Source organism: Monodon monoceros, unplaced genomic scaffold (assembly GCF_005190385.1).
Source record: "Monodon monoceros isolate NGI ecotype Baffin Bay Population unplaced genomic scaffold, NGI_Narwhal_1 Super_Scaffold_5, whole genome shotgun sequence".
Taxonomy (NCBI): domain Eukaryota; kingdom Metazoa; phylum Chordata; class Mammalia; order Artiodactyla; family Monodontidae; genus Monodon; species Monodon monoceros.
The window spans coordinates 80,231,581-80,255,794 of NW_021703782.1; the positions used below are offsets into that span (position 1 = coordinate 80,231,581).

At 47.3% G+C, this 24,214-nt stretch overlaps 1 protein-coding gene across 1 annotated transcript in view; it reads right to left on the reverse strand.

Moving 5' to 3' along the window:
- GABBR2 (gamma-aminobutyric acid type B receptor subunit 2) overlaps window positions 1–24,214 on the reverse strand; it is a 365,880-nt gene that overhangs the window by 243,300 nt on the left and 98,366 nt on the right. The window contains exon 2 of the mRNA XM_029201547.1: window positions 12,010–12,147. Within this exon, the coding sequence (XP_029057380.1) occupies window positions 12,010–12,147 (138 nt within the window). The remainder of the gene's footprint in view (window positions 1–12,009; window positions 12,148–24,214) is intronic.

Sequence of the window (24,214 nt, forward strand, 5' to 3'; positions counted from 1 at the left end):
CCAGATGTGTTCATTCATGCTTTTTGAGCACCTACTCAGTGTCAGGTTCTGTGCAAGGCCCTTGGGGTACAGCCAAGGCTCAGACTGGCAAAGACTGTCCTGAAGGAGTTCACAGTGTGCTGGGTAACACTGAAGCCTCATCAGAAAACTGCAATATACTGAAGAAAGGGCAGAGATGAAATAAGTGAAGAAAAGGCAAAGGGAGGGGGCAGGGACCTCCTGCAGCTGGGGAGCAGGGCTGTGGAAGATTAGGGAGGCTTCAAAGAGGTGGCACTTGAACTAAATATCAGAAATGCAAAGGACTCCGCCAGGCGCAGAGGGGTAACAGAGATGGCATCAGGCAGTGGGCACAGCATAGGCAAAAAAGAGAGCTGCAGAGAGCAGGTTCTATCACTTAGCACGCGGGGAATGGACTGGAGGGGGACTGAACAGAATGCTGGTGTCACAGCTCTGCCGCCACTCGTGGAATGACATTATGCAGGATGCGTCACCTCTCTGGGGTCACTTCCTTCACCTTAGAATGGAGGGTTCTCTGCCTGGAGAGCTCTTGGGGAGACTGCATGCCTAAGTGGTAAGTGGCTTAGGAATGGAAAGGGAACCAGGCCCCAACCCGTGAGCCCCTAGGGGAGGGAATCGCATGCAGGGCCCAAGAGGGAAGCTAACAGGGTGAAGGCAGGTGCTGATGGCTTTGAGCCACAGGGGATACAGGGAATCGGGACGTGATGTTATCAAGGTTATCTGGCCCATCAGCTGGCCCAACCCTCTCCCTTTACAATGGGAGGCCCAGGGAGGGATGTACAGAGGCTACACAGCTAGCCTCAGGGAGCTGGCCCCAGATCCCAGGAGGTAGATCAGGAGGCCACATGGGCGCCCTGGTCCTTGAAGGAGTGTGAGCATGGGGCGGGGAACTGTGGGCATCATCTCAGGTCATCTCACAACCAGCTAGGGTCAGTACCATGCCACTGCCCATCACAAATGAAAGGCTGAGAGTGCGAGCATAATCTGCCCAAGGCCATCACTAACAAGTGCCAGAGCCTGTTTGGGAACCCCCGCCCATCTGACCACAAGCCCAAGGAAAACAGCGGTATCATCAGTATTACAAGTTGACCAAGCATGTTAGCCCCTCTGGGCCTCCGTTTCCTCGTCTGTACAAATAGGCACTAGACCACTTTATCAAACAGGACGAGGATGGGGCAGTCAATGTCATACCATGACACAAACCCTATACTTTTGTCTCAGAGCACCTGCCCAGCAGCCACCAAGCACCCCGGGCCCTGCCTCACGCCAGTGTTACCACAGTCCTGGGAGGAAAGCAGACAATTATGGAAGATGATGTTCAGGCTCCAGTAAGGGCAAGTGGTCTGTGTAAGGCTACCCAGCAGAAGATGGCAGGGCCAGGATGGGAAGCCAGGTGTTCTCATGTTGACTCAGTGCCTTTTCCTTTGTTCCTTATTTGGAGCCACAAGTTCCCTCTGCACTCCTGGCCACTATGGGATCGGGGGCCTTTCTGGCTGAAAGAGACTCCCAGGTCAGCCTGTCACACTGAGGCTCAAGCACCACAGTTTCACAAGAGCCCCTGTGGTCCATGATGCTGACTGCAGGGACGTCCAGAGGTGTTGAGAACACTGACTGCACCTGCATTTTCACTCTGACATTCCAAAAGTGGATCCTGGAGCTGAATCAGTAGATCTCTCCCCTAAGCCAACTGGAGTCTGAACACTTAGCCTCCAAACCCTTTCCCACTCAGCTGACACACCTGGCTGTCCTTCAGAAACTCCAGGTAATCCTGTGTGACAGGTACCTTCGATTGGCAAGAAACACCTAGGATCTTGTTAAAATTCAGGGTCAGGGTGAGTAGGGCTGGGGTGGGGCCTGGGACTCTGCATTTCTAACACGCTCCCAGGTGCTGCTGCTGGTCAGCGGACCACACTGCTTCAGAGAATCTCTAGACCAGTATTTCCTTGATGATAAGAACTAGCCAAGGCATTTGTTTAAAATCACCTTCCCAGGCTTCTTCCCTGGAGATGCCGATCAGGGAAGCTGGAAATCTGATTTTTAACCAGTAAACCAGTACCCTGCCCCCACTCTGCCTCACCTGATGAGCCCCTACCATCAGATACACTTGAGAAACATTGCCTAGTCCAACCCCCTCACCTGGTGCCTGAATCCCCGCTGAGCATCCCCACCAGAAGCCATCCAGTCTCCACCTGAGGGTGGCCCGTCACTCTAAGGCAGGGGTTCTCACCCACTGCTGTGAATCAGAATCACCTGCAGCACCAAAAAAGGACTCAGAGACCAGGCTGCTAGAAATAGGACAGGGCCTGGCGAAGGTGACCAGCTCGTCCCCACTTGCATGAGCCTTTCCTGTCCACGTTTCCTGCTCCACATTTATTATTACTACCCCATTAGGTTGGTATTATACCCATTATACACATTTGTCCTCCTAGAGAGACTTACTTTTCTGATTCCCTTTCCAGTTCTTTCCAGATTCAACTTGTAATTCCAGACTTGACTCAACATAATCTGTGGTTGTGCTGCTTCCTAGCAGCATCAGCCGTACCGTAAGCAGTGCGAGTAATTTATTTATTTAGAATGAATTATTTATACCCAGCATACTTCCAGGCGGTGAAAGACTCATCAACAATGGGGCCATTGGAGTTGCACACTGGGAACTGATATTACTTTAGATACCATGGTCTTGAATTAAAAATGGGGGACAGAACCTTGAATTGAATCTTTTACCAGATGGACAGGAAAGATACAGGTTGGGTCCTTGGCAGGAATAGACCGGGAACCGCCAAGCACTTGGTAGCATTGTGCCCTTTTTTCCTCTGCTTCTGTGAAAACTCAACCAGAAAAGAGCATGCGCACCTCTCACAGATGCCTTGGGCTTATTTGGCCTCTCCTGCAGGTTCTTTGTTTTAATTTTACTGTTCTGAATCACCTTCGCGGTCTGTGATAGTTCATTTCATCCACAAAACTTTGAATCTAGAGGCAAATGGAGACAGAATTTTTCAAGGAGTTCCCTGCCCAGGGCCTGGCTGGCATCTCAGATGCCAAAAGCATCAGTAACGGTAATATGATCCTTAATCTGTAAGAAGCACCAGTCTGACAAGGGCCACCACCTGCTCCACCTTCCCTGTCCTATCTGATGCTCTCAATGGCCCCAGAAGAAGGGCAGATTTAGTTAGCCCATTTCAGAGATGAGTTCAGTGAGGCTCCAGGAGGCTTGCCGATTTGCCCAAGGCTGCTGTCAGTGACAGACATAGGAGGGACAATTACCCAGAGCTTCTAGATTTTAGGGCTCAGTTCTGGCTACTATGCCCAACTGCTCTTCTGCCATATCCACCTGTCCCGGGGTGGCAGCGCTGGGCAGTGGAATTTGCACTGGTCTGGGAGAGTACACAGCAGGCACTGCACTTGTTGAATAAAGGAATGAATAAATAAATATGAGCATGAATGAATGAGAACAGAACACTTCCCTTTCCCCACAGAAGATCAATGCGTTCTGCTGGAGCCCTGCTGAGGGCTCATGCTTCCTCCCACCCATTTGTATGCAAACCAACAGCTAGCAACCTTCCCTCCCTTCATGTATGACACTCCACCTGCTCCCAGAACCTTACTTTACTGGCATCCAATGTCACGGCCAGGAAGGCCTATCCATAGTCTCCAGTCCTCAGGGTCTCTCCCTCCCCCTCTACTTGGCCCATAATGCATGCCTTTAATATTTCTTCTCTTTTTCCTCCTCCACCTTTTTTTTTTTTTTTTTTTTTTTTAATGAATCCAGAAGGTGGAAGCACCTCATAGATTATTAATGTGCTAAATGGCCCCTCAAGGGACCGGCGCCAAGAAATGGCTCCAACCCGCCCTGGATTATTGGCCTCCATTCTCTTTCTTAGAGAGTAGCACAGCAGCAGCGGTGGCAGCGAAGTTTCCAACTGTGGCTAATCACACTGTGGCTCCTGAGTGGTTTTTGATCAGGTCCACAGGCTCCGTCACTCCACGGCAAGGGTGTGGCAGCCACATGGGCTGGGCAGTGGTGGAGTTCTGGCCTGCTGGGTTTTGACTCTTGGGGGCTGAGAAGCAGACGTTATGTGCACCTTGAGTGTCTTGCTGAAGAACCCCTACCTTGCCCCTGACGCCTTAAGTTTCAGGGTCTGCAGTGCCAGAGTAAATAACCTTTGCTGTTGATGCAAAACAGGGGCTATAATTGGAGGTCTGCTCCTGGGGAGGAGTCCTTGTCATTGTAACATTATTACATCATAACATTGTACCAGCAGCTACTGTTTTGTAGTCTATAAAGGTGCTTTCACCTAAAAGATGAAAAGCCTTCACTGATTCTCACAACTGCACAAAACATATTAGGCTAATTTGCTATTCCCATTTTACGTAAGAGAAAAGTGAGGCTGAGAAAGATAAAATAAGACCATGCTGTAATTACAAACCACTGGAGAGTGAGCCATGGGACCCAGCTTTGCTGTTACTGTGAGAACTTGGGTAAGATCCTACCCACTTTGGGCCCCTGCTTCCCAGTCTGTGCAACAGGGAGACTGGACCCAATGATTGCTAAGACCTTATGTCTTTCTATGAATCTACCTCAAATTCCACAAACCACAGCTAAGTAAGAAACAATCTTTTGATTTCTCAGGCAACCTACAGTTTTAATAAGATAATCACATGAGAAAATCAAGTCAGATGACAAAATTTCTGTTCCTATAAAGGAAATGGCATCGACCGATAGTTTAGAGCTATGTTGGAACTCAGTAAATAGCAAAGGGCTTGATTTGAGGGTTTTCACAGATTTGGTTTTTTAAATGTCAAAACCAAGCATGACTTAGTTTTTTCAGAAATCAAGCCCTAAATGTGCCAACAGTTACACAGAGACTTAGCTTTTTCAGAAATCACGTCCTAGATGTGCCAACAGTTACACAGAGTCAAGGTTCTCCTGTCCACATGCCCTCCTCACTTCCACTCCCTCACATGAGCGTGGCCAAGGAGACAACCCCATCACACAAACTGAAATGTTCCTGCCCAGGAAGGTCCTCGAGGGAGTGCCAAGGCAGGCCAGGAGGCAGGGTGGGCTGCCGAGGGGAGGCTTGGGATGGTGCCAGGAGAAGTGCGTCTACGATTTAATAATCTGCTGCAGCTGCCTTTTTAAAGGACAGGCTCTGCGGGATACGGTTCTTGATGAAGCAGTGTTTGCAACTTCCTGCGAGCAGCCCTTTATCCCTTCAGGAATCTGACTTTACTTTCATCAGCAAGGCTATTTCTCTCTGCAAGCTGAGGCAACTATCATCTCGCTCCCAAGAAGGAAGGAGTTTTGTCCTGCTCTTAGGGTATGAACTCCCGCTGGCCACATCTCTTGTACCTTTGCTGGCTTTGCCTCCATCTCTTGTTCAAGCTACCCTGCCTCCATCTTCCCCACCCAGTGCCAAATCCTGCTGCTCCCCAGGCTCCGTGCTTTCAGAAGGACAGACTATGTTGGTGGGAGCTTTGTAGAACTTCTCCAAAAATGTGCAAGGCAGGGTCAGAAGCAAGCCCCCTTCAGATCTCCGAGGAAAGGATTCTGAGGGAGTCTGAAAACATTTCCAAAGGAAGCATATTAGTTCAAAAGCATCAGGGCCAGAGATGGGAGATGGGAGCTGAGGCCATGCCAGAGATCATTTCAGGTGCCCTTTATGTCCTTTTACCAAGGGGCTGCAGTTGGAAAGCCCTTGGGTTCCTCTAGGTCTGGCAGGCTCTGATGATCTGCCCTCATCGTTAGGGATGAGCCTGAGGCCTCGAAGGCAGGCATCCAGCCCTCTGTCAGCAAACATGCCCAGGTACCCCTCAGCATCTAAGTCAGGACTGCACCAGACCCTGCCCTAGGGCGGCTCGAGGCCGGGCGGGCGCAGACACAGGGCAGCAAACACCATGCGAGGGCTCTGCAGGTAAAGGAGCACAGGGGGAGGAACGGGAAGCTCCACAGAGGAAGGGGCAGCCAAACTGCACCCTGCCAGGTGGAGAGACCACGGGCAGAGGGAACAGCCTGTAAGTGGATGGTGGCATATAAAGGAACAGGTGGGTGGCAAAGAGGGGAGCAAGATGAAGGGGCACCTTTGGCCACACCACAGGCTGTGGGCTTTGTCCCGGGGGTGTTTGCCCCAGCAGCATCCCCTGCTGTCTCCTCCATGTCCCCTTTCCCACAGGGGCTGTGTAAATTGAAATTCTGTGGACCAGCAGCACTTGTCAGAGTCCTGATGTCTGAGAGATGAGCAGGACTTAGAGATCACCTGGCCCAAGCAAGTTCCCAGGAACCAACTGCATCCACATCACCTGAACTGCTGGTACAGAAATGGCAGCGGGGGTGAGAAGTGGGGTCCACAGTCCTTTAAGGATTTGATGAATCCCTTAATCTGGACCTGCTCAGAATGGAGCTCGGGAATCTGCATTAACACAGGCACATCCTTGGCCCCCATAAATGACTCTCACCATATAGTGTGAGAGCCAGCAACCTGGTGTATGCCTACTCTATGGATTAAATCTCAGCAACAGTGGGACTGGATGAGACTAGAATGTTCGGGGAACCTCCGGCAAGGGGACCTCACGACTTCACAGCCAGGCAGCCTGCTCCACGCCGGATGCCTCCAGCAGCAAAGGCTTGCTTGCAGGGAGTAGAGGATCCTGCTCCCCTCTAACTTCAGCCTTGCTCCTGCATCTCCCCACCTACATCTCAGAGACCCAGCAAAATCTCTCAAAGAGCCATGCAGGTCTGGAGGCTAAGATTTCTCCCTCCTCCCCAGCGCCCTGCATGTTCTCCAGTCTGAACATGCTCAGCTCTCCAACAGCCAGAACCTGACTCTCCGCAGATGCCTCCCAGGCTATGCCCTGGTGGGTCTCTCCCAGTGTGAGGCCCAGATCTGAGCCCCGACCCTGGGCGGGGTCTGACCAGGAGGACAGGGACAGAGCCTGCACTGCACGCCCTGGACTCCATGAAGGTCCTCGCGTCTAGCTGGAGGAGCTGACGCTCCCAGTGACTCACATCACGACTTAAACAATATTAGCCTCTCAACACAGCAACCATGAATCAAGAAGCCCAGCAAAAAGCAAAAGTTAAATTTAACTGATTTTAGCACCAGGGTAAATTTTCACCCCTTTGTGGCGCAAATCCCTATTTTCGTAGTACCAGGAAACAGAAACAACTGATTATACATCCCAGGCTGTCTCTGTCCAGAGAGCATTGTTCCCCCAAAAGGCAGTCGGTGCTCCTTTTCAATTACACAAATTACATGCATTTTCCCATTTGTGAAACTCTGTTTCCGAGCCCAGTTTTGAATAAGTTAAGGGATTGATCAAATCCCTTGGGCGACAGCAGACCCACTCACCCCAGTCCTCTACCATCTCTTCAAACAAGCTCAGCCTCCAGGAGGTGGGGAACGGGCGGGAGGTCCCCGGAATCTGGTCCTGTGTTAGCAAATGGGGCTGTGTTCCCCGAGAGTGGGGGGAGGGAGAAATCTTCCAGGGCCACTCTCCATCAGGACCCACATCTTTGTTCCTACATCCCCCTGCTTGACTTCTCAGGCTGGGAGAAGTCTGTTCTCCTTGGCTCACCCTGTGTTGCAGGTCCCCAGAACTCTCCAAACTGCTGGGCACCGTCCAGTTCTTAGCCCCTCAGTGTCCCTCATCTGTGCACAGCTGGAGCCCTGGATCTGCCCAGGTGTCTGGTAGCAGATGCCTAGGGCAGTGGTGGACTAGGCACGAGAATCACCCACAAGAGCCCGTCAGCAACACATAGGGATTCTGCTGAGGTGGAGGCTGAGGATCTGCATTTTTCTCCCAAGTCCTCGGCCTCCCCATGGTCAAGTCCACATTGTGAGAAACTCTGCCATGGGGGGTTTCAGGCTCCCAGTCTACCCCCTGCACTTAGTTCAGTTTAGCACTCAGTGAGGACCTACTGGGGTACTAGGCCCTGTGCGAGGCGCTGGCAACTAAGGGGCGAAGGAAACAAGAGTCCCTGCCCCCAAGAAGCTTACAGTCTAGTAGGGAACACCCAGATATAGAATAAACTATTCTCCACAGAATGTAATTCATTTAATAACGGAACACCACATGCAATATAGAAGTGATGTAGAACCACGCACGTTCCTCAATCTTCTTTTCACTCTCACTCTCCTAAGAAACCTTTACGCATTTTTTCCTAATCCCACCCCACTCATGAAATTGTAATACCACAGATATACTATATATCCGTTTATGCACCGTATGTGTACCTGTGCATTATACATAAAAAGAGTGAGACTTTTTGCCCTCTTCCCACAATAATGAATTTTCACCCCCTTGAGGGAGATGACCCCCCACTGAGAAGGCATTGTTGAGGAGGGAACAATTAATTCACTTAGGGATGGGAGGCACAGAAGGAAAGAGATCAGGAAAGGCATCACAGAGGAAGCAGTACCTATCCAGGGTTTTGAAGGATGAGCAGGAGTTCAGCAAAACAGAGAAGGGACTCAGCATCTAGCCTCCCTTGCTGGGCAACCTGACCCTTGCTTTCCTCCCAGAATTCCTCCTTCCTGTGGAAGCCAGCCTCCAAGATGGTCCCTAGTGATCTTCACCTCCTGCTATAGCTTGTATAGTCCTCTCCCTCATAAATAAGAGCTAAATTTGTGATCAATAGAATATGGCAGAAATAATGACATGCAAACTCTGAAGCTAGATCCTAAAAACTTCTGCAGTCTCTACTTTGGTCTCCTAGATGACTCGTTTTGGGGGAAGCCAGCTGCCATGCCAGGAGGACCCTCTAGCAGCATTATGGAGAGGCGCCCACGGGGAAGCCCCAATTTGCCAGCCATGTGAGGGGACCATGCTGGGAGCAGACCCTCCAGCCCCAAGCAAGCCTTCAGATGATGCCGGCCCCCAGCCTCCAAATCTGCCAGCTTGACCTCAAACATCTTGGAGCAGTTGCAAGCCATTCTGTGGGTCTGAATTCCTGACCCACAGAAGTAATGGAATAATAAATGATTATTGTTGTTTTAAGCCACTAGATTTTAAGGTGATTTGTTACACAGCAATAAATAATACACCCCACCTCTCGTAACCCAAGTTTGTCTTGTCAGCTCCTCTAGGCTGGAGGCCCTCTTTTGCATGCTGAGGCTGCGGAGCTTTAGCTGCCAAGCCAGGAGTTTGCAACACCGTGCTTGCTCCTACAGCTCCTAGAGAATTCTGAGGGGCAGACAGTTCTAAGTGAGGCTCAGAGAAGGTCAGGAAGCTCCCTGGATTCCTCTGGGTGGGAATTTTACAGGGAGCGTGCTCTCTCACATCTGGGCAAAATATTCATCTGCAGACCCTTCCCTCCCTCCCTCCCCCCCTCTGACCATTCAATATCTAATAAGGTCTGTGAAGTGTTAGGCACCAGGAAAAACAGGAGTAACTCAGGCCTTGTTTCTGTTCTCAAGGAATCCATAGCTCAACTAAATACATCCCCACATCTGCAAAGCCATAAGAGGGGGAAAGGCAGACAGGCTTGCGGGGGTGGGCTGTGTACATGCTCTGCTAGAAGTAAACAGGGGGAAGTGAGAGAAAGAATTTCTAGAGGGCTACTTTAGATAGTGCAATAAGAAAAGGCTTCCTGGAAGAGGCAGCATTTAAGCTGGGTCTCTGAGAACGGGTAGGACTTGACATACAGGTCATGGGGAGAAGGGGATGTTTCAAGTGGTGGGAACAGTGTTTCAGGAAAGACAAGGAATGCTAAGTAGTTGGGTCATTCAACTCAGGGAATAGCAGGAGACGGGGCAGGGGTGTCAACAACAATAAAACAAGAAACACTTAGTGCTTAGGACATGCCAGGGCACAGTTCTAATCCCTGTTTAATACTTTAGCCCACACAGCAGCCCTATGAGGTCAGTCCTCTTATTACCTTGCTTTTACAGATGGGAGGCTGAGGCTCAGAGAGGCAGTGCCTGGCCCTGACCAGCAGGAGTCTGGCGTGCTCCTCAGTACTCAGGAGAGAAAGCTCAAGGGCAGAGAAGGTGCATGACTCCACCAAGGTCTCACGGCTGTTTGTGGGCACCGCAGGGTTGGAAGCCAGGCTCCCCCGGCACATTGAACCGTGCTGGTTTCCAGCTACGTGGTTAGGTTTGCACCAAAACACGCTGAGCTGCTTTTCTGGCCTCATCCACTGTTGCATCCGCCCACCCTCAGCATGGCCTGCTCCGGCCACGGAGAATGACTCACTGCTCTCCAAGCCCACACTCCTTCCCACCTCCTGCTTTTGCATGCCCAGTTTCCTCTGCCAGCAGCGCTCTCCTCCACGTCTCCAGCTGTCCAACGCCCTCTCCTCCTTTGCAGCCAGCTCCCCATCACCTCCCCTGAGAAGCCTTCCTGAACCCAGGGCTGAGTGGGTGGGTGGCTCTCCCCTGGGACCCCACTCTTCCCTTATCACAGCTCTGCTATGGCTGCCTCCCACCTCCCCTCTGGGGCACGAGCTTGGGGCTCTACCCCCAGCGCCCCATATACGCAGGGCTGGACTCAGAAAGTACGTCAGTCAATGTGAGCAGAATGAAACCAGATCCCCCTGTGGTCTGGCTCCTGCCCACCCCTTCATTCTCATTCTCACCACCCTGACTCCCCACCCACCATGCTCCAGCCCCACTGCCCTCTTTTCCGTTCCCTGAACAAGCCAAGTTTGTTCCCATCACAGGCTGTCTGCATTTGCTATTCCATCCTGACATGGAATACTCTTCATCCAACCAACTCCTTCTCACCCTTCAGGTCTGAGTTCAATTGTCACCTCCTCTAAGAGGCCTTTCCTGACTGCCTCGAGGCGGCCACTATTTATCCCATCACCCTGTTTACCTCTACCCTAGCCATTTCCTTACCGCAATCTTATCTCAAGGGCCAAACTGCCTGAGTTTAAATCCTGGCTCTTACCTATGAGCTGAGGGTCCTTGGGCAAGTTACTTAGCCTCTGTGTGCCTTGGTCTCCTTATCTATAAAATGGGATGATGATAATACCAACAGCATAATACCAACAGTTGTAAGGAGTACATGAGTTAATGAAAATACGTGCTCAGAACAGTGTCTGGTATGTTGTAAGCCCGACATACATACTATACAAGTATTGCTCTTAGTATGATTACTTAATTGTTTATTTGCTTATTGCCTGCCTCCCTCCTAGAATGTAAGCTCTGAACAGGTAGGGACCAGGTCTGTCCTGTTCAGCACTATATCCTCAGTGTCTACCCAAATTCCAGGCACACAGTAAGCTGCATTATATTTATTGGATGGATGAATGGATGATGAATGGATGACGGATGGATGAATGGACGAGGGATGGATGGATGAAGCAAAGAAGTAAAACATGTTCCTGGGCCACAACTCATCGTGGGGTCTCAACTTTCTACACGTCTCTCTCACATTCTAAATAACAGCTAGCACTGGTGAGTTTCACCTACATCAGACCATACATTCACTGGTGCAACATTCAACAGCGTGTAACATTTGCCAGTGTAAAGAGTGAGTAACAGCCAAGAGCCCCAGGAAAGGCTTAACCGAGGAGAAAGGCAGCCTTAGTGGACAAAATAATTTCAGTGAGGGCGGGAGGTTTGGATCATCTAGTTAAAGAAACAGTGAGAGCAGGTCTCTGAGGCCTGAAGGTCTAGGGTGTACTTGGGGAAAGGTGCGTTGTTTAGAGGGGCGGAGGCATGGAGTGAGTGGCAGGGATAGGAAATGAGACTGGACAGGAAGACTGGCTGGACGTTGACAGACCTGAAAGTCAGGCTAGGGAGTCACTGAAATATTTCAAACACACAGTGATGGTGTCAGGGCTACCCTTTAGAGCCCCACTGTGTCAGCCAGGACAGGCCAGAGGATCAAGCCAGGAGATAGAGGCAGTGGGAGGCTGTGTAATCATTCAGGAAAGAGTATGGGAGGTCTGAACTGAGCAACTTAGGAACCATGCTGGGCGAGGAACCATTTCTGAGAAAGACTGGTGGCCAAAGACAGTTCCCCAACCAAAGGTGGCCCGGACCTTACCTGTACCAGATTCCAGCCTTGGAGGGACTCTGCGATGATGGACGTAACAGATGGACAGACTCCTCCAAACACCATCAAGTGGTTCGGCCCATATTTTATTGCATCGTAGAAGGCTTTCAACCCTTTTGCATTATCACACTGGGAAGCAACACAAAGAAAGAGAAGCCCAAATTAGAAACAGCTTTCCCCAGCGACAAGAGCCCGACAGTGGATTCACACAAACAAAACTTCCTCATGGGAAACCTGGGTTTCAGTTCTCTCATCGTGAGGCCTCTCTTTAAACCAGTCCTGAGCCCATGCTGTGAGCTCAGTGAGGTGTGGTCTTGGTACCCCTCTTCCCAGCTCTCCTCCCTCTGAGTGTCCTCCAAATCTAGGACTTTAGGCTCCCCAGCCATCTCCCTTCAGAGCACACTAGGGAACGGGCCCCCAAATTCCTCACCCTGGGCCTCTCCCATCATGGTCATCTATATTTTAAAAGAAGATAAATCCACACCCATTAGGATGGCTATTATCAAAAAAGCAGAAAACAACAAGTATTGGCAAGGGTGTGGAGAAAGTGGAATCTTTTTGTGCGTTGCTGCTAGGGATATAAAGTGGTGCAGCTGCAATAGAAAACAGTACTACAGTTCCTCAAAACAGAATTAAACAGAATTATTATATGATCCAGGATTCTGCTTCTGGGTATATACCCCCAAGAACTGAAAGCAGGGACTCAAAGAGATATCTGTACACCCGTGTTCATTAGCAGCATTATTCACAGTAGCCAAAAAGTGTAAACAACCCAAATATCCATCAAGAGATGAATGGTTGAACAAACTGTGGTTTATACATACAATGGAGTATTTTTCTGCCTTAAAAAGGAAGGGAATTCTGACACATGCTATAACACGGATGAAACCTGAAGACATTATGCTAAGTGAAATAAGCCAGACACAAAAGGACAAATGTATGATTCCACTTAGGCGAGGTACCTAGAATAGTCAAATTCATAAAGACAGAAAGTAGGATAGTGGTTACCAGGGGCTGGAGGAGGGGGAAATGGGGAGTTAGTGTTCAATGGGTACACTCTCAGTGATGGTAACATTCCGGAAATGGATGGAGGTGATGGCTGCACAACAGCGAGAATGTACTTAATGTCACTGAACTGTACACCTAAAAATAAAGCGGCACATTTTATGTTATATACATTTTATCACAATAAAAAAGCAGGAGGAGGAGAAGGAGAAGGAGGTGAATCTAAAGGGAAGAATCTGTTCAGCAGACACTTGCCAAGCACCACTCTGTGTTCAGCCCAGGGCTGGATGCTGAGGAAACAGAGAAATTGGACACAGCCCTGCCAAGGAGCTCGCATATGAGGAAGAAAAACAGATCTTGGTGACCCGCTATGGAAATGAACAAGGACAAATGTCTGCAGATATCGGGAGTCAGTTATGGCTCACCTCCCTCTTCTCCACTTCCATCACTCTCATCAAGCCGTGTGGCCGGCTCTCCCCTGGACAGAGCCACTGGCTGCGAACTGGGCGTCTTGCTCCTCCTGAGACCCAGTCAAGCCCATTCATCACCTAGCAGTCCGAGGCCCCTTTGTAAAACATAAATTAGTCCCCTTTTTACTCTGCTGCTTTCTGTGCACTTAAAACCCAAACTCCTATCAGAATATAATTCTCAAAAGGTTAAAAACATAATTCTCATGAAAATCAATAGTGGGTACATGTCAATCTTTTATTTAACTAATAAAGGGCATCTGCAGGATGACAAAGTCGATTCAAAAGAAAATTTGGGAAACAGGGATTTTTATAGTGAATGCAAAATAAAAAATAAGATTGCTAAGTTAGATACAAAACTGGTTAGTGTCCTATACGGCAATAAAACTATCACCTTTGGGGACAGAAAAAGAAATCACTGAAAACCAGCACATCTTATCAATTTTAGAGAATTGTAAGATGCCTTAAATTCCCCTAGTCAGATGACCCTAAGGAAGGGCTGTTAGAAAACGCTCTAAGTGTTAGGCTAACTGGTTATATAATAACGATTTAATATTATTTACAAGTTTGGTATGATATTCTTCACCATCCTTATCATAATGGATGCAGGAAGCCACAAGATCCAGCCCTGCCTCCCACTCTGACCTGATTTCCCTCCACTCTCTTCCTTGCTCACCAAGTACAGCCTTACCAGCCTCCTTTTTGATCCCTGAAAGGAAAAGCAATTTCCTTCCTGCCTTTGGGCCTTTGCACTTGCTGTTTTCTTTGCTGGGAATAATATTCACCCGGTTCTCAGCATGGCTCACTCCTCATCATTCAAGTCTCAGCTTAGCCGTTACCTCCTTAGGGAATTCATCACTGCTGCCCTACCCAAAATGGTCCTCACCCCCCGTCACTCTCTAAGATGCCACCCTAGTTTATGCCCTAATATAGCTCCTAAAATTATCTGAAATCATCTTGTCTATTTTTGTTTGTCTGCATATTGACTGTCCTTTAATTAAAATGTAAGCCCTCTGAGGACAAGGCTTTTTGGTCATTGTTTCTACTGCTGTTTCCCCAGAGCTTATACAGGCGCCTTAGTAAGGATCTGCTGGATGCCTGAGGGGGCCCTCTGACCTCCCTGCATCTGTTTCTCCCCTCTCTTTCTACTTCCATGTGTCTCTCCTTATTTTTGTCTTACTTTGTCTCCCCGCCCCTTCCCCTCAAGTGACCATAATGTGGGACCAGAGTGGGTTAACATTTGTTGCTCTCTCCTTGTCTATTTGAGAGACTCTGGACTGAGATCCACGGTGGGCGTCAAGAGGGATAGAAACATGAGTCTGATTCAGTTCCTGGCCTCAGAGAGCTCACTGCCCAGTGAGACAGGGGCACGGGTGGCCCCAGCATGTGATGGACAGGGCTCAGTGCTGGGGCAGAGGCACCATGGGGAAGCACCAGGGAGGGCTCTGGGGGCAGGGGTGCGTAAGACTGAGGATGAGGGCAAAGTGGCCTGGGCTAAGGCTAAGGAGCGCTCTGAACGCCAGCCTAGAGAGTTTGGATAGTACCCTGGAGAGATTCAGGAAATGATTCAATTTTAAAATTTTAATTTAATTTTAAAATTGGCCAAGTTAATTTTCTTGCCAAGAAAGACAGAAGGAGAGAAAGATGGAAAGGAAGGAAGAAAGAAGGAAGGAGGGAGGTCGGGGGGGAAGAAAGATGAAATTCTTATTGCTTCTTGGGGCCCTCTATTAATTGTTCCTGTTTCTTTTTTTTTTTTGTGGCACGCGGGCCTCTCACTGCTGTGGCCTCTCCCGTCGCGGAGCACAGGCTCCGGACGCGCAGGCTCAGCGGCCATGGCTCACGGGCCCAGCCGCTCCGCGGCATGTGGGATCTTCCCAGACCGGGGCACGAACCCGTGTCCCCTGCATCGGCAGGCGGACTCTCAACCACTGCGCCACCAGGGAAGCCCGTTCCTGTTTCTTGATTGAAAGCAACACTTCCCACCCTCGGTGGAGCACAAGTGGATATAACACAGTAGTTCATGCTTTAATTGTTTCTAACATGATTTACTGAATCATTTTCCATTTTAATATATTCCTGTAATGATTTTAGCTTGCTTTGTAATCTGTACTAATGACAATGATGATACAGTACCACAAGATTTATAATCAAAGCTGCATTAAAATAATATTAGCAACAATGAACTTATTAATACCTGTTTGCTCAGTGAACATTTCTCCAGTACCTAGTCCCTGTAAGACTCTTCATTAATAATGATGCCCTGGCTTCTCACAAATATATACTTTCTGAATAAGTCAACTTAAAAATCTGAGCATATTTGACCACTGGTATTTGAGCTGCAAAAGTTTATCTGACTCAGTTTTCACCAAACCGTGTGGAAGGCAGAATTCTGGCTCCCATGACCCCCTCGGTCTTACTCTCATGTGCATGTTATGTTACACGGCAAATGGGACTTTGCAGATGTAGTTAAGGTTAATGATCAGCTGACCTTAAAGTGTTATCCAGGTGGCCCAATGTATTCACACAAGCCCTGAAAAGCAGGGAAGTTTTTGTGGCTGACAGCAGCGGGGAAATCAGAGATTCAAAGCATGAGATGTATTTGATGTGCCATTGTTGGTTTGAAGTTGAAGGGGGAACCTCAGTCCTACAATTGCAAAAAACTGAATTCTGCCAACAACCTGAATAGTCGGGCCTCCAGATAAGAACCAGCCCAGCTGACTCCTTGATGTTGGCCTTCGAAAGCCCCGAGCAGAGGGCTCGGCACAGTCATGCAGGTCTGGACTTCTGGCCCACGAATGGTGAGACAATGCACGGTTGTGGTTTAAGCCACTAAATTTGTGGTCATTTGTTACAGCATCAATAGAAAAGTAATGTGGTGACGTAAAATGAGAAAAATTAGAATAATACAGTGAGATTTTCCTTAACGTTAAATGTATTCCATTTAGAGAACTATCCTTAATTTAAAGATAAGATCCTTCGTGGTCTGTACGGTGTTGAAACGTTTTTCTGTTATAAAATTGCAGACAGTAGCAGGATTTTGTTTTTAATACCCTAACGCAGCAAAATAAAATGTTTTCTACCCTATGTACATTTCTGTTCCATGTCCCCTGGAGCCCCGTCTCTTTAGCCTTTACTGGTGTGTAAGAGCCAAAGGTGTGAGCATTACTAACCCAGCCAGCCTGGCACCCTCATTTTCAGATGCAGGCAATGATGACTAGAGAGATGAAGGGGACTTATCCACTGTCCTTTCAGGATTAGGGGAGGGACTTCGGGATCCCCAGTTCAGAGCTTTCTCAACAGTTTAGAGAACTCAGCTTAACGGGCAAAGGGAAGGGAAAAGTCAGCAGCATTCTAGAAAGGACCATTCTCCCCCAGGGTAGTGCTGCAAGCCCAGGCCTCTTCCTGATCAGCACTCTTGACCTGAGGCAGGATAAACAACCTACTGGGCACCAAGTAAGAAAGAAAAAGAGAAAAGGGGAGAAAGACGGGAAGCAAGTCAGAAGGACAGAAGAAGGGTGCTTCCCCAGCTCCCCTAGAGAGCACGTTTGCAGTGAATAACAAAGTAAAAATCACATGGACGTACCTGTCCCATTTGAGATGCTACTGTCCCTCATCCTCATTTCTAATACTGTCTCTTCTTAGCTGACATGGTTAGTGTCCCCAATAGATAGGCTCTCCAGCTGACCTAAGCTTAATTTTTGTGGCTGGACCAGCATGGAGCTTTTTACACTCAGTCCAGCAGGGCCCTATGACCCAGCAAAGATGTTTGGGGTCCAGTGAGAGGAGCTCTGGGTTCCTCACCTTCATTTCCACCTGCAGTTCTCCTTTACCTGTTCTATATACAGCTACAGGGGGCCACATAATACTTAATTTGAAAAGAGGATTTCATGGATAGTCACAAAATAAGGTTTGAAAACCACAAAGGAGATGACCCCAGAGGTCCTTGCCTGTGTATGACTTTTGTCTCTGGCCTAGCGAAGTGCAGGTGGGTGTCCCGCAGGCAAGGCTGGATGAGCCAGTCACGTGAGCACACACTACAAGCTACTTGCTGAAAGCTCATCCACTGCACATCAGTTTGCCTGATGACCAATTCAACAAACCATTGGGGAATTTCTCTAAGTTTGAGTTTCCCAAGGGGTTCCTTGCAGACACTTCACATGGCTATTTCACAAGGATTTGTTCTTGAGGCTCAAGTGAAAGTCAATTTCAACTGTATTTCACATTTCAGTCCTTCCTAAATGCTGCGATTGGAGATGTTCCCCTAATGCTTGTTTATTACTTTCCTCTTCTTGTGGGCTCCGGACCTGCCCCTCATGAGCCAGGGAAATGTTGAAGCTTTTCTATTCCCCATTTAAGTATCTGTCAGATGGCTTTTGCTGAGCTGGTCACTGGGCAAAACCATAATTCTGAGAAATTATTTATGACATGTTGTCTTTGAGCGATTTGGCTTTTTGATGAATTGCTCTCAGAGCCCAGATAAGGGGGTTCTTCTGTCCTGGAAGAAAGCTACAGGCTTTATCATGTTCCCCTACTTTCCCCACCTCCCCCACTAGGAACTCCCCCCACTCCCTTCTGGAGGGTACAGCCACACCTGAACAGCAGACAGGGAGCTAATTCCATCGTGGTTCACATTCTCCTGCAATAGTTCAAGGCTAAATGACCAGCTACAGCCTCTGATCTGCAGTCCTGCAACCTGGACATGGGCTGGCACACAGTAGGGCCTCACTAACTCTTGCCCTCCCCCTCCCTCTTCTCTCCAGGATTTTTCCCCCTTGCCTTTCATTGACCTCACATCTCCAGTAGCTCATGGTCACTTCCTCCAAACTCCCTTCCCCGTTTCACTTCCAAAGGCTTCTTCTCCTTCCCTCCCAAGATGGACTTGTCACAAAGAAATCATAATGGACACATAACAGGCTCTTAAAATTCAGCACCTATAAATGGGAACAGAGCCAAAAGCCATGAAAATCAATTTTTTTTAATGAAAAAGTAGAACTCTAGAATAAAATTCATTTTCAGGGCTTCCCTGGTGGCGCAGTGGTTGAGAGTCCGCCTGCCGATGCAGGGGACGCGGGTTCGTGCCCCAGTACGGGAAGATCCCACATGCCGCGGAGTGGCTGGGCCTGTGAGCCATGGCCGCTGAGCCTGCGTGTCCAGAGCCTGTGCTCCACAACGGGAGAGGCCACAACAGTGAGAGGCCCGTGTACCACAAAAAAAAGAAAAAAAAATTCATTTTCATTTAAATCTCATTTTTAAAGAATTAAAGTACTTTTTTGACTGAAAAATTTCAAAGAAAATGTCGCTGAGCGTTAAAATGTAAAAATGCCAAGAAAATGTCAGAGTTAATAACGACCAATTTGAAACTGGGAATTACTCCGCACAGAATTTCAGAATTGAGGGAGAATGTAAAAGCTAACATGTCCAACTCATGCCCCAGATACAAAGTCCTCCTCCGTGCATCCTGTTCCAGGAGTGGTCAGCATCTGCTTACATCCCTCCAGTGGCAGGGGTCTCACTCCCTCACCAGGGAGCTACTTTGCCATTGGTGCTTCTTAGAAAGTTCTTATGTTGGTCGTGAAATCACCCTGCTTTTGCACCCCCTGTTGCAACTTCTCATTCTAGAGCAAAGGTCAGCAAACTTTTCCCGTAAAGGGCCAGGCAATAAATATTTTAAGCTCCGTGGGCCACATTGTCTCTGTTGCAACTTCTCAACCCTTTGGAGCACAAAAGCAGCTACAGACAATACATAAATGAAGGAACATGGCTGCAATCCCATAAAATTTTATTTACAAAACAGGCAGCAGTTGGATTTGGACCACTGGCTGTAGTTCGTCCACCCCTGCTCTAGAACCTCACAGAACACGTACAGTCCTCCATCCCCACGAGAGCCCCTCAGATACCTAAACTCAGCCAGCCTGCCTCCACAAGATGCTTTCAGGCCAAACGACCCTTAGCTCTTCTAATCATCCCGTATGATACAGTTTCACACCCTTCTTGTACGTGGGCATCCTTGGGAGTGGTTTCAGAGGACAGATATTTCCTGGATGCACCCCCAAATACCTCCATCTGCCCTGCACAGAAAAGTAACACAAGCTAACGTGTGTTGTACACTCACTATGTGTCAAGCGTGGTAATAAGAACTTCATATAAATTATTCTATTCATTCCTCACAGTGTTATGTAAGGTAGGTACCGTTATTATTTCCATCTCACAGAAAGGGAAACTGAGGTTCAGAGAAGTTAAAAAACTTGCCCCAAGTCACATAAATGGTAAGGATTCCATCTCAGGCAGTGTCACTTCAGAGCACTGTTTTATTTTAAATAAGAATTTGTTATTATGAAATATTTCACTTATAGAATAGAATATATATATACATATACATATAACTTATATAAAGTATGAAAAATAGTAATGTGAACATACAGTATACCCAACACCCAGTTTATGCTGAAGCCCCTGTGTGCCCACCCTGCCCATATCCCTCCTTCACCAGGAAGAACCCCTAGTCTGAATTTTGTGTTTATCCTTCCTTGCTTTTCTTTATTGTTTATCATATGTATGTTTCCTAAATACTGTGTCATTTAATTTTACTTGTTTTGAATGTATATATAAGTGGAATCATGCCTGAAACTTGCTTTTATGGCTTCACATTATGTTTGTGAGATTTCTGTTGCTGAACAAAGCTATAGCTCATTCATTTTGATAGCTGTGTAGTATTCCATTGTGTGAACAGGCCATGGTTTATTTGTTAATTCCCCCTGATGGACACTTGGGTTGTTTCCAGTGTTTCGTTTAGTTGCTGCTGTAAGCAAGACAGCTGAATGTTTCTATACATGTCTTCTGGCACACATATGTAGAGCTTCTCTAGGGTATAAACCTAGAAATGGAATCACTGAATCACAGGATTTCCCACATTTTGTCAAAGTGGTTTTATCCATTTACCCTCCCACCAGCAGTGTTTGAGATCTCTCATTACTCCACATCCTCATCAACTTTATTATTTGCCAATCTTGTGGGTATTGGATATGTCGTTTTAGTTTGTATGTTCCTGATTATTAAAGAGGATAAGCCACTTTTTCACATGTTTGTGTTTCTACTTCCTCTTTTGGACTGGTGACTTTGCCTGCTTTTCTGTTGGATCGTTTGTCTTTTTCTTATTGATTTGTTCAGACCATCCCTAGCCACAATGCTAAAATGAATGAAATGATCACCTCTCGCATTCTGAGCATACACTTCCATTAATGCAGACTCAGACGACAATCCTTCTGTTTGGTCCCTACTTCATGCAGAGTTTGCTGTCAGCAAAAATTAGTAAATCAGCATGTGTAATCTTGGTAACAAAACACCTATGAACCTTTCTTGGAAAGAAAAAAGAAAGGAAGGAAGGAAGGAAGGAAGGAAGGGAGGGAGGGAGGGAGGGAGGGAGGGAGGGAGACTACTTGATGATAAAATCCAGCCAACCACAGATGAATCAAAGTATAGATCTCAGGAAAGGAGGGCTTCTGATAAAAAGGAATGATTGCAAGAGCTGGACCCATTTAACATGAAACAATCAGCAATGTAAAGATAATAATGTAAACTAAAATTCAGAAGGCGGAGGAGGAAAAAGGAGTTGTGAGACTGCTAATTTCCTCTCCTTCCATACGAGGACTTTAATGGATACCATCTAAAGTGGAAAACCGGAGTTTAAAAGCTGGGACTCTAACCTCACTGCTCTTCGTAATCTTTTATTATATTACTCTTAGATATTTTAAAACCAAATATTTTCTGTAGCGAAGGCAAAACTGTTTAATGTTAAGCAATTCCTTCTGCTTTACTCTTCCTTATTTGCTTGTTACATTCAGATAAATAAAATTTAACATTAATTTTAAATAGCATGTAATAATGACCTTTTTATAAAATTATTTCTGTCCACCTCTCTACTTATAACATCTGCATGGAGAGATGTCTGGAATGGGAGTCATCTCATGTTAAAGATCGAGAGATTTTGAGTGATTTTTTAAAAACTCTCTTCTCTGTACTTATTTGTTTTACTTGAATTTCCTAAAGCACATATTACGTTTATAAAGACAGAAACTCATTTTTAAACTGGTAGGCTTTTCACACTCAAGATGCTTTCTCACTCATTTAAGTTCATCTCTTTCTGTTCTTCTGTGATTGACTTTCTGAGCCAAAAGCACAGGACTTAACATTTATTATTGCTAAATCATGTTAAAAATTAGCCCAGCACCATGGCCAACTGAATTCAACAAACTATATTGTTTTTTCATTGAAATTGATTCATTCAAACATTTTCTGAGCATCCACTAAGTGCTGAGAGAAACAAGTTAAGTCCCTGTGACATATAATTCCTTCAACAGAGTAGTCACTGAAGAAATGTTTACTGACATATTTAATTTGGAACTAAGAATGGTAATAATAGCACAGCAATCCCTATGCAGCATTTATTTATGCCAGGCACTACTATAATTTTTTAGTATTTATTAACTCAATCCTCAACAACACCATGAAGCATGTCCTATTATTATCCATATTTTAATAGATGAAGAAGCTGAGGGTCAGAGAGGTGAGTAATTTGTCCAAAGCTTTACACAGTGAGTAACAGGAAGACTTGGGATTCTGTTCTCCCTGGGCACACAGTGACACTCTAACTCCCCAGCCTTCCTTGCAACTAGGTGTGACCACTGAGTTTTGGGCAATGCAATGTGAGCAAAGGTGATGGGCACTATGCCCAGGACTGGCCTATAAAGCCTTCCCATAGGTTCTCCATGCTCTCTTCCCATCCACAGTGTCAGTGGGGAAGACTCCAAGGACCTAGAACCTCCCCCAACCCCAAATCCTTAAGCCCGTCATGGAGGGGCACCGCGACTGCCAGAGAAACTGTCACAAGGAGGACAGCCTCCCAAGGTGACAGACTCCGGGAGCAATGCCTTCAGTATAATGTCTCGCTCTTTGCAGGCAACCTCAACCCTTGACTGAGCACAGCAGCCAAACAGATGCTTACCATTTCTGGTCAGCACAAGACTCAACTATGGACAATCTTAAGCCCCTTTGGTCTGGCTGAGACTTCATCAGAGCTGCACCACTGCCCGAGTCTCTTCCTACTCACCTCTCCTTCCTTCCCCCTCTCCTTTCACAGGTGGCAGGCCTGCCCACACTCTGAAGACTTGCCCTGCCTTCCCCTGCTCTCTCCCCTCTTTCTTTCGTGAGCATTGCTCCCAATCCACGTCTAGCTCTGGGCATCTGCTTCCCAGAGGACCCAACCAACACACCCTCTGACCTGCATTTGACTATGACATGAGCAAGAAATCATCTTAATACTTTGAATCACTGGAACATAAGGGTGTTTGTTACCATAATTAGACCGCATTGACCAGTAACATTCTTAACCACCTGCTATAAGAAGCCTGAAATACAAGAAAATCAACACACCTAGGAAACTATTACAGAAAGGTGAAAAGAGTTTGAAGAGAGACAAAAAAAGATTGGGGAAAAGGTAGAAAGAAATTATGCTGTACATTTAAAATGTGTTCCCCTACCATTCAGGACACTGACGTCAAACCAAAATTCAAGGGACATGACCAGATATAACTCAGATTTGCTGCACTGGGTGGTCTTCATCCCCCTGTGCCCACAAAGGGCCTGGCTCCAAACAGGTGTTCAGTACATACTGGCTGGACGAAATTACTGCTGCATACAATCCCTGCTGGTGGATACAGCCTGAAATAAAAGTAACCGTAGCTGTAGCTCTGTCCCAAAGAGCTTATTAACTCCAGCCATCTTGAGTTTTTCACACTCCTTCCCCAGGCTGATGGACAGACCATCTGCTTCTGTAAGTCTCCAGAGAGCCAGACTGTCCATCTTGGATGCTGAGAAAAACTGGCATTTCTGTATTCTCCCTGAAGCTGTCACTCCGAATCCTTGGCCGGCTGCAGACTATGTTATTTGAGGATGATGGAGCCGTAGCACACATCTCTCCTCTGCGCTGGGAAAGTCAATTACCCAATTTACAAAATGTTTTTCAAAGACTAGTAGATACAAACTCTGTTTCCTAATTACCTGTCAATAAGTTCCTCCTCATATGCAGGTGTGACATTTTTAAAAGTCAGGGTCACGAACACAAAACGTATGCGGGTTGCTTGTCAGGAAGGTTGGGGGGCTCCCTTCTGCAGGTTTGCACAAATATCACAAGTTGTCAGCCCTTCCCCTGGGGACGGGGGCCAGGTCACCTGCTGAGGAGGGACCTCGCTCCAGCTATGTTCCACCAAGCCATCTCCATTCCTTTCCACCCCACATATGCCTCTGCAGCGTGCTCTTCCGAGGGGTGCATTGGTCCAACATTTGCTGAGGGCCTGGGCTAGATACAGGGTAAGACACGGACCCTGCCCTCAGGGGACTTATAATCTAGAGGAGGTACAGAAATAATTTCGTAAAATGTAGTATGAAGTTAATGGAGGTTTAGAACACTCATTCGTTCCATTAATACTCATGGGATGATAATTTAGAGCCAGATCCTGTGGGAGGTGCTGGGGACACAGGAAAGGTTACATACAGTCTTGGCATGAGGGAGCTCTCACTTCGGTGGGGAGAGAAGATTGAAACAAAAAGCCATAACACAAGGCAAGATAAAAGTGGGAACTCTGGTGGAGACACAAGTCATGCAAAAAGAAAGGAATGGTCGAATCTCACTGAGATATTCTGCCAAGACTTCTTGGAGGAGGTGACAT